This window comes from Alligator mississippiensis, chromosome 1 (assembly GCF_030867095.1).
Source record: "Alligator mississippiensis isolate rAllMis1 chromosome 1, rAllMis1, whole genome shotgun sequence".
Lineage (NCBI taxonomy): Eukaryota > Metazoa > Chordata > Crocodylia > Alligatoridae > Alligator > Alligator mississippiensis.
Genome location: NC_081824.1, coordinates 13,083,106 through 13,094,285, shown reverse-complemented (window position 1 = coordinate 13,094,285; position 11,180 = coordinate 13,083,106). Strand labels below are relative to the sequence as shown.

The following is an 11,180-nucleotide window of genomic DNA, read 5'->3' as shown; positions in this document are numbered from 1 at the left end:
GTCGGGCAAGGGCAGCGGGGCGGCGAGTGTACCTGTGTCAAGGTCGGGCTGCGCCTGGGCTCGTCTATGAGCCCCCCCTCCCCCCCCCTGGGCTCTTTGTGACTCGGTTTCCCCAGCTCCTTCACCTTTCCAGGAGGGGAAAGCGCGCTAGGAGAGCCAGGCCCTTGGAGGCAGCGGTGAGGGGTGCTCGGTGACAGCGTCGCATGCTTCGGGCAGGAAGCAGCAGCAGCAGGATGTGGGCAGGGGCTCCGCAGGGCTCCTTGCACCTCGCGTGTCAAGGAAACCCAGCTCTCGCCCGGCTCCGTCCTGCCCGCCTCCGCACCACCGCAGCGCAGGCCCGGTGCCGAGCCGCTCTCTCCATTTGTACGACCGCTCCGTCCTTCCTAGTTGTGTCCCACGACTTGCTGGCAGAGAGGGTGCCAAACCCCCGAGCCCCAGGCCGGGTCCGTACCGACAGGCTCCTCGCCGGCCAGATGTGGGCCTGGCGCTGGCGGGACACCGCGGCAGAGGTGATGGGGACGGTGGCAGGGCAGGCGGTGGTGGACAGCCACCCCCGCTCACCCCCTCCCCGCTGCCAGCAGCTGCGTCCTGGGCAGAGATGGAAGGAGAAGATGAGTTCAAGGCAGAGATCAAGGAAGACAAGTCGAGGCCCAAGAACTAAAATTTCTGAAAAGTATAAACCATCGAAGGAAAATATCGGTTCACCTGAAATTCCCACGACTCCCATGGGTGGGGGGAGGTTGGGAAATGTACGGGCTCCCATAGCCCCGGGTTCTGCGTACCAGCCCCGAACTACCTCTGCCTCCACATTTCCTGACCTGTAAGAGTGACGTGTTTGACGCCCTCCCCATTTTACAGCATCTCTTTATAGAAAATACCAAGGATACTGGAGAAGGAGATACGTTTGTATAAGTAGATATCTGAATTTCTGGGTTCTTGTCCTAGCTGAGGGAGGGGTTTGTAACGGGTAACGCTGGACACGGGGGGAGGAAGAGGACGCTGAGCTTTAGGGCTTCAGAGTCTGCTTTAGGCTCTGCCGCCGGCCGGCTTGCTGGTCTGTACAGCAGGGGTTAGTAAATCTACAGGAGATTATGGATTAACTCTGAATTTGCAGCAGAACACAAGCCCACAGAATTTATGAAAAGCAAAACTGGAAATGCTTGGTACCAATTCATGATAGAAATAAATAGGAAATGTCTTGATGCTTTATTTTAATTTTAATGCGATAGTGTAAGTGGAGAAAGTGCATCACATTGATCTTTGGCTTAATAACATCAAAGGTAAACAGCTTAATTTAGTTTAAGATCACAGTGTCTACGATATATGCATATTGAATATTGTATGCTTTTAAACCTTGATGAGCTTTATATATGCAATGGGTAAGGTGGGTTACCAGCTTTTTTTAAGATGAGCAGCTGGTATACTTATGGTTTGGTGGTTCGGACATTCTTCTGGAGATGGGGTGAGCTAGGATCCTCTCTCTCCCATTCCCTAGGCAAATGCTCCAACCAGTAGGCTATTTTTAAAAGGTGGGCATTCCCCCCGACCCTGTCCTGAAAGAAAGACTGAGTCAATGATCTGTGCTGAAGGGGAAGACATAGATGCTCATGTCAGAGAAGTGGTTTTGGGCTGTGAATCCTAGTTTCATGTAAGCTCTTAAATGCAGGAGAGGACTTCACACCTCTGGATTTCCTGTTGGCTGGGTCAGGCATTCACTTACCTGCTGTGGTGAGTGCTACGAGTTGCAGTTTAAGGCACATAAATCTCACTGTTCACTGTACAGGGAATTTAAACATCTAACTCAAGTTTATGATTGCAGTCCTTGCAGCCAGGTATCTAAAAGTTAGGTATGGTGATGCTATGCATCACCACACATTAGTCCCTTTGTGGATCTGGGTTATTTATGTATTTATTATAAAAAAAAAAAATAGAATCATTCCATTCTTAGTTACTGCAGCAGCTGTGTAAGTCGTATTGGTGCTAATAGCAATAAGCCTAGTTTTTACAGAGCTGAGTCTTAGTTTAATCTATGCTGAAATGTATTCACTAGCACTGATATCACACCTTAAATCCTAGCTCAGGCAAGAAGTTTTAAAACCATTTATATCCCAAGGCTTACAAGAAATGAGTCATCTATAAAAATATTTTTATTTTTATCTCAAACCAAGAAAAGCAAATCAAACCAAGGACCTAACAGGATGATTGCTTTTCCTCCCCCAGCCAGTTGGTGTGTATGTTATAGTTCACATTTGTTCTGTTTAGAGCGGTGGAGCTCAGCCTTTTAGTGTGGCAGGTCAAGGGCGTATGACCCAGCCATAGTGAGCTACCACAGACCTCTGGCAGGAGTGGGGTGGAGGGAGAGGGGCAAGGAGGTGCCCGCTGATGTCAGAGGAAGGGGAGAGAGAAAGAGAGAGCTGTGAAGGGGATCAGTGGCAGGGCACAGGTCAGGGAAGGGGAAGCACTAGGTCAAGCTGCTTGTTGCTGATCCCCCATACTGTGGACTGGATCCAGTCACTTTTGGAGGTAGAGCCAGCCTGTAGTCCATAGGCTGAGTACCACTGGTTTAGCATGTAAGGTTGTTTTCAGGGAGGGACTTTCTAAAAGTAAATCTGTCCAAGCACCTAATGTTGTTAGGGCCAGTGTAATAAAAATAATGATCACCTGTAAAGCTGTCCAGCTTGAAAAACTCCGTGCAAGTGTCAGTGGTGAAGGTGCTTTATTTCCTGTTACGTGTTAAGAATATGTCGTTAAAAATACCTTGATGCTTGGCTAAGCTTTAGTTAGAAGGATTGCAGGCTGGCAGCCACACCTCACTAACCCCCAGCCAATTTTGATCTGGCCCAGATGAAAACAAGAACTGAAATTCACTGGCTCAGTTAAGGATATTAAAGTTTTTTGAAGGAATCAAAATAACAGCATCTACTTGAAATTACACATTTAATTTGTTTCTCTTGTAACTTACAATTAAAAATAATTGTACCTAAAGGGCTAGAGAAAAATATTTGTTTCCTTTTTTGCTGTTAGTTTATCATGCAGCTGGCACAATTTTGTGAGTAGTCAGCTTCACAGTTTCCCCTACATAGTTTTCTCATCCCCCTCCCCTTCCCTGCCCCATTAATTGTGTGAATTTTTCATGCTGTTGAGAGGAGAGAAAACATGAAAATACTAGAAAATGCGTTTTATAACACCGTAAAAAGGCAAGTGTTCATCCCAAGCTATTTTTTGCTTTTTTCAATTAATTAGCTTTCAAGTTGTAAGTGTCCCTTTAATTTGAAGACGTATCAAGTGTAAACAGAGAGGGACTCAGACATGCAGTTCCTCCTACTCTCTGTGGAATGATACCCCTCGGGTCACATGCCAGGCAGGGTGGCATACTGTTCTGTAGTGTCACTGTTCTCTCTATTTCATCCAGTTACTAGAGCCTCCTGCATGCAGAAGCTTGAAGGCTGATTTCTGCTCCTGGACTTCACAATGGTGCCTAGTTTCAGAGGTAAACAAGCATATTGAAATGATGCCAGATTTCAGTGACAAACAAGAATGTTTTTCCCTGAAGCAGTTTCTAGGAGGAGCAAAAAGCAACGTTGCTCAGGCTGAGGTGTATTACAGTGGTATTTTTAACAGCTGGTCTGAAGAACAAACTAAATGTGCTATTCAGAAGGAATGCAGAGCATCAATAGTACAAGTATTTTAAAACATATAAATCGCTAAAGGATGGCTCAAGGTATAGACCATAGCTAAGTGAGCATTTCAAATATGTTGTCTATTTAAAGTTAGGGTGACCATACACCCCAGTTTGGCTGAGACAGTCTTGGATTTGGTAGGCCAATTGGTGAATATTGAAACAAAAGCCTTGGAGAGGAGTGCAGGGCACAGTCTGGCAAGGAGATGGAGCAGCGTGGTGTGCTAGGCAGGAGTGGGGACAGGCACGGCTGCTGCACAGGAGCAAGGTGGGCAGACTGGAGCAGGTGCCACCCCACCTGCACATGCCAGGCCCGGTTCCTCCTGAGTGGTGCCTGAAGGTGGGGGGCTGGCTGGGCGGGATTGGGCACCACTCCAGTGTCCCGGATTTCCTTAAAAGTAATATGGTCCCCATATTTGAAGTAGGCTTGGCTTGTTAATGACAAAGGTGTCACCAGCAGAGAGCAAACCAGTGGCCCATATTAAAAAAATTTGCCTAGTTCCCAGTGAAAAGACAAGAATAAGCACATCATTACCTTTAACTCTAAATATCCTTTATATTCTTAACAAAAACAAGACTGTAGATGAAAACTAAATTACATTTTCATTCATAGAAATAATACATTATAATTTTATGGCCAGGATCTCATTATGCCAACCAGTGTTAAAACATGGCCTGGGGCAAAATTGAGGTGTGCTGACAACAGGGCAGCATGGAGATTTTTGTAAGACCACTTCCTACCTTGTAACTGTTCTATAGATAAATAGACCTGGAGATGGAAGTTCTTTGTCAAACCAACATCTTTCTGAACATTGATTTTTTTTCTAACCACTGTACTTCCAAAAAAGTGAAGAAATTTCTACAGCCACATGAAATAATTGTTTGTCCAACAAGTAAGTTTCAAGATCCTACTTCCACATATGTGCATGCAGATGTATCAGATGCACATGGCCAATTATATAGCATACACAGCCAAGATTTTGACCTTGAGCTTGTGATTATGTTGTTGTATTTCACCACTCAGCCACCCTAAAAGCCATCAGAAGGCTAGAGGTGGGCGCATGAATAGGGGCTTTGTGGGCAGGGTGCATATTAAGCAGTAACATGTCTCAGCCAGAAATTCAAGTTTACCATGTTTCTTCAAAAAATAAATCTTCTCAAGAGCTGTGGTTGCTCTAGATCTTTGAGAGTCATGGCAACTGCTTAAGTTTAGACATCTATCTTTGACCATTTTAGTCATATTGCACGCTACTACAGTGGGCAAATGGCCAGGGAGGTAATTGGGATTTTGGGATCCTTCTCTTTTGTAGTAGATAGTAGAGAGACAAGGCAGGATAAAATCCTTATATTAGGCAGAAACTGGTGCTCTTGGCTGTTCCTTTTCTCTATGGGAAACAGGAGTATTAGAAAAAGATCCCAGCATTCATGTCATGATGTTTAATGCAAGGTCAGTAGTGAATAAAACATCAGCCATTCATGAATTGCTAAGAGATGAGGCCCTGACCCCCTACATACAAGACATGGATGGATGATACTGTAGGATCAGTTTAAGTGTTGTTGGTTTCAGTCAGATACGTGGTGCAGTGTGGACCAGAGGACTTGTCAGGGACGTGGTACAATTATATTGTTTACATTCACCTTAAAAGGAGAGGATGTAGCCAACAACTGAATTTAATGTAATAGTATATCACATGTAAAAGACACAGACCTTGACTGGAAAAGTTCATAATCTGTGTTCGAACAAGATGCAGCAAATTTGTGCTTCCTGCACAGCGGTGTTATTGTCTCACCCTTTGCTATATGTTGACGAAGAATCTTGATAGGACTATTCTGAATGTTTCCTAAATCTTATAAAATTTAACCATAAAGCTCAAAACAAAACATTTCAAATACAAATTTCTCAAGTACAGAAAATCAGCAAATTTCAAACAAACAAACAAAAATAAAATATTGGTACATTAATAGTTAGGTTTTGAGAAAAATCAGTTTAGTACAGATTTCAAAGATTTACAGAAGTTTGAGCTGTTACAGAATGTGGCTTTGTAAATTCAACATCCTAAATAGCCATTGAAGTTCAGAAACCCACAAAGTGACGGCCCAATCCTATGAGATGCTCAGATCTCTGAATTCTGACTGAAGTCTAGGTACCAAATGATTTCAGCACCGTGCAGTTACAGGCTCAAGATTTCACTGTGTGTTTCCAAGATGGTTAAATAATTAATTTTAACCACTGAGCTTCCTGTGCTTCTTTTATACTTAAAATAATATCTTCTATTTACTTATTTGCCATTCTTAGATCTATCTTTGTGACAGTTACCTTTAAAAATTAAGGTCTGCTGCAAATCAATGTCACTTCACTGACTTCAGTGAGATTCAGGCTTTCAAATGTCTCCTAATGCATCAAAGTCTATTCATTATATTAGAATGGGGTGGGGGGAGAAATCAAGGGCTGCAACAGAATTAAAATGACAGTTACCTCTGAGGATATGGACAAATGAGCAAATTAAAGTAAAATAAAAGAGAGGGAATTTGATGTGCATCAGCTGATTCACAGTAACTGCTCCATATGTCTGCTCTATCCTGTGATACGTGGTGGAAGTTAAGGCACAGCAAGCCAAGTTTTATTTGGGGCAGTGATTCTCAGTCAGGATGGTTGCTGCAAGATCCTATTAAGGTTATTAGCCTTTTAAATTATTTTATTTTAAACTTCCTTTTAAATTATTAGCACATTTAGCTGTTTAAACACTGCCAGGTGATTCACAAGATAAACCCAGACATTTCAGATAGGAATCCATAGTGTCAAAAGCGTTTTGGCCTATTGTGGTTTTTCTGAGTTCTTTGCAGCAAAAGAATTGCTCTATTATTTTTCCATAGCCAGGAACAGAATGAAAGCTAAGAGCTAGCATTCTCTGAGGGGGGCCTTGCATCTAACGAAGTGTGCCTTGAGCTTAGAAAAGTTCAGAGCCAGTGATTTGCGGGCTTACTGTGGGACAGAGAAAACACACGAAACGATTAAAGTGGATCAGATTATATCAAGTCAGTTTCTTCCCTCTTCCCCTTTAACTCAGTATAATTTCTTCATCTGTCCAGATCCAGAGTGACCTGGCAAAAATGAACCCCTTGTTAATTTTGCCATTTGTCTGTATAATAGGCCAGATCTTGATCTTTCTATCATTTTAACTCCATTGATTTCTATTTCTGAATTTATTGTCTTTATATGTAAGTTAATTAGTAATACGACTTTTTCATTATTTGATATTTATTTTTTGCACACAAAGAAAATCATTTAGCAATTGAGTCATATTTCATGTTGGATCAAGGAACTGGAAATTAATTAATCTTTTTTTGTCTTCTTCCTGGTTAGAAATTATTTATGGCAGTTCCTGGAACAATGGCATAAGTGACCGCAATATCAGGATCCCTCGCTGGTAAACTTTGAGAGTCAGATTCTGTTCTCAATGGCCGTGTCTACATGAGAAGCTGACTGCACAGTTGTAACTGGAGTTACTGCGCAGTAGTGTTACCAAACAGCTTTTAGGTGATGCTGACTGCGCAGTAACTCATTACTACTATGCAGTAGTGTCACATCACACAGTATTAACAAGCTACTGTGCAGTCAGTTGTGTAGATTTGGCCAGTGTTTGCAATTAAAGTAAAATTCTGCATCCAGTGGATTACTTGTCAGGAATCTGTCCTATATCTTATTGATGTAGGGTAGTAGGTACAGGAGAGAAACAATAAAACCCAATAAAACTGGAATAATAAAGGTTGTTAATGTAGGAAATTGAAGGAACTCAATCTATTTTATTTATCAAAAGGATTAAGAGGCTTGTATTTACCTTCATATACCATCACAGAGAGCCTACAGGGAACAAACGTATTTTTTAATCTCCATGCCAGCCCCTGTGCTAGCACCAAGGGGAGTCTAGAGCTCCCCCTGGTGGCAGCAGCATCCCATTGCAGAGCCCCAGGAAGTGGGAGCAGTTTACTGCCATTAACAGCAAATCTGCTCCTGCTTCCCTGCATGTGTAGACACCTGCCAGGGAGCATTTACTTGCAAGTAGTTTACTCATGAGTAAACTGATCCTGTATCAAATGCATGTGTAGACACACCCACTGAGTGTAATACAACTAGAATTGTGTAATTCTCTGACCACATAATGATCTAATGTTGGTCTAGGCTTAAACTATAAAGCTATGAAAAGATTCAGTATGAAGCTTATGAATCCTATTGTATCTCAAACATACTCTAGATGGTCTAAATGAGCAGTTTAGCCAACCTAAGGTGCATTCTTCCAAAAGAGAATGAACAGATTAAGGAAAGAAAAATGCTTCTTTGTTTTTCTTGTTAGGAGGCAAGATAGGAACGCTTTGTTAACAGCACAATAGGCTAGTTCAGTTGTGCAGCAAAAATGTTTGGGGTAATTTATTGTCTTGATTCTACTAACACTTTCAATATGGCCTGTGCCTGTCCTTTTTGTTTTTATTTTAGTCTTGTTATTCAAAGCTATATTGCAACAAATGAGATACTGGGTACAATTTTCAAATACTTCTAAGTGATTCAGGAGCCAATATCTCACTTGAAATATTACTTATTGACAAAAACTTGGTCTTATGTATTCTAACCGCAAGGTCAGAGTCACCATTCTGTCAACTGATTCTTCAACTACATTTAACATAAGATTCTGTAAAGTTTTATGTAACAAAAAGTAAAGGAATAAGGTGAAAAGTGAGCTTATTCTTCATTATCTGGATTTACTTTTAATTCATATATTTATAGATGCCACAAGATTGCACAAAGTGTAAAACAGTAAAAATCTGGCAAAGTTGTGTACAAGGCTCACGGAGCAGAATGACAGCTTTTATTATCTATTTTGCGCACACTTCACAGAGGTATAAATTTCACACCAATTTTAGGTAGCTGGTAAGGGCTTTGGTTTACAACACTTTTACACCAGTGTAATCATATTTTCTCTGGTGTGATTAAAGGAGATACATGCATGACCTACAGCCCTACACCAATGTACTTGAATCTAATGTAAACTTATCCCAGGAAAAGTCAGGGCAAAACTACACTGGTGTAAGTTACACCACTGTATTGTGTCTGCAGCTTTCTTGGGGTATGCATTTTCAGTAGATAGCAGGCTGTTACCTGCTCCCCTGTCACCTAGTGATGACGTACTAGGATAGTGCTTGTTGCAAGTAGCTACTCCTGGATAGCTGCTTTATCTATCTGTTCCCCATCCCAGTGTAATTTACATCAAGATATAGTGTTGCTGTCAATTACAGTGGAGTAAGTACAATGTGTGTGCAGGCCCTAAGCACATAGCTACCTGGAATATGGGCTGTCATTCATTATGATTATATAGTGTCTAACACAATGAGGCCCTGTTTGATTGTGTGCTACTACAGTATAGTTAAAGTAATACTAAATAGAAGATAAAATTGACTGCATGAGGTTCAAGGCAATGGAGTTAAGTCCAGATCTTCCAGATGAAACTGCACAAGTACGGGAGTGGGAAAAGAGGAGTGGCAAAAGTTGTTTTTTTATTATTTAAAAGGAAGCAGTAACTGTTTCAAACTTTTGCATAATATTCAGATTTTATACCTGCCTTCTTGTTCCTTTCCAGCAGGTGCTGCTACTTCCTACAAAAGCTTTGTTAAAAGCCAGTCACAATAACTTCATCCTGTAGAAGCTACACGTCCGTTATGGTTTTACTCTAAAGCAGTCAGTTGTTGTTTATTTTCTATTCCCCAAGTGATTTATAAGACTGAGGACCGGAAAGAAGAAAACAAAGGAAGATTTTTTTAATGGTGTTAGAGGGTCTAAACCTGCAAGTGCTCTGTGCATAAAACATCCCTTGAAATCAATGGCACTTATTTGAACAGACTGCTTGCAGTCTATTCCGAAGCCTATAGTCAAAGAGATCGTCAAACTGCTCAGGGTAGGCAGTGAAATGCATTAAAGGTTCTTGTAAAACATCAAAACACATACAGAGTTTTCTTAAAACAAAGACAATTTGCAATTTAAAAATGCCAAAGGAAATCAGTAGGCTTCCCACCCTTTTGTGGGCTCTATTTGGTGAAAAAGAGTGACAAATAATAGATTCACACAAAGCACTAAAAAGCCAAGGAGCAAATTCAAGAGGGTTGAAGTGGATAAATGGATAGAGTGATTGTGACAAACCGGACTCTGGTTTTGGGCAGCGCACCTTGTCCCCACGTGCTCTGCCCCGCTGTTTTTTTGTGCAGGTTTTAACCCTGGGATCTCCCCAGGGCAATCTCCTCCCCCACCCATGCTGCTACCTGGCAGTGCAGAGAACACCTGAATGTGCAGTATGTGGCACTGCAGATGTGTCTGCGGCACCACATACTGCACAGCTGCACTTGTCTGGACATGGCCCATGTTCCCACAAAACTTCTGTTTAAGCCAGTGACCTGAGTAGAAGATTCATATGGTGGATGAGATGCATTTTTCAACAGAGATGTTCTGATCTAGTAAGAGCTTGGCTGGAGATCTAGAGAGCAGAAAATCTCCCAGTTTTACCACTCCTCACCTATCCCCAGACTATCCATGTTGTTCCCATAAACTTCAGTTCCTGTTCTATACAACTCCCTGCTGTGCAACTGTACTAGTCCTACCACCAAGGGGCCCTTTGTGTTCAGAAAGAAGGGGACTGGATTTGTCAATTAATATTCCCTGTAATGTTGTTTTGGGAGCTGTGTAGAGATGAGATTGCATAAAAATGTTAGTGTTGCCAACTCATTATTCTATTACAAGTTTTATGGTAGTTTGGAGTGAAACTCTGGCTCCTCTTAAAGCTCTCATTGACTTCAGTGGAACCCACATTTCATTCCTCATGTTTTATTTAAGACCCCCCGTCCCCATTTCTGAAGACCAATAACCTCCATAACCTCATTTACAAATATTCTAAATGTCTAACCCTCATAGTTGAATGAAAAAGCTTAATAACTGGACCTGAGTGAAACCTAGAGACTCAAAAACCAGAAATAAATAAAAGATTCTGAACTTCATTATAATTATTTTAAATCTCATGGGTTTTCAGCCACTCCCAGTTTTGCAGATCTGAGACAAGTTCTGAATGTTTGAATTAGCAACATAGCACAGCATGTACAGTGGGCATGTTAGATAAACTCTTAACTAGAACTTGAGAAGATGCTCAAGAAATGTACCCAAATTACACATAGAAACAATGGAGATAAAATGTATCTTGTTCTCTTAATTGATGCTGTTTGTAATTTACACAAGGTTATCAGTAATTTTCTAAAAGTTATCAATAAGTAACAGTTATACATCCCTGAAGGCCCCAATATATGCCAGTCCAGAAGTATACTCATCGCATTATAGAAAATAAGTTATTGAGGCTTGAGAGGTCATCTAGTCTCTCCTCCAGCCCAAAGGCAGGGCCAAATATCCTGAAGCTATATCTGACAGGATTTAGCTATGCTACTTTTATAAATGTCCAGTGACAGAGGTTCT

At 41.5% G+C, this 11,180-nt stretch overlaps 1 protein-coding gene across 4 annotated transcripts in view; it reads left to right on the top strand.

Annotated features, from left to right (window-relative positions):
* Positions 1-10: 10 nt before the first annotated feature.
* The window catches only part of CLIC5 (chloride intracellular channel 5), a 125,331-nt gene continuing 114,161 nt past the window's right edge, over positions 11-11,180 (top strand). The window contains exons 1-2 of one of the 4 annotated variants that reach the window (XM_059728899.1): positions 11-176; positions 3,413-3,490. In XM_059728899.1, the coding sequence (XP_059584882.1) occupies positions 3,472-3,490 (19 nt within the window). In that variant the 5' untranslated portion in view covers positions 11-176; positions 3,413-3,471. Of the gene's footprint in view, positions 3,491-11,180 lie in introns of all 4 variants that reach the window. The other 3 variants (XM_019491591.2, XM_019491590.2, XM_014608419.3) reach the window with 3 other exon arrangements.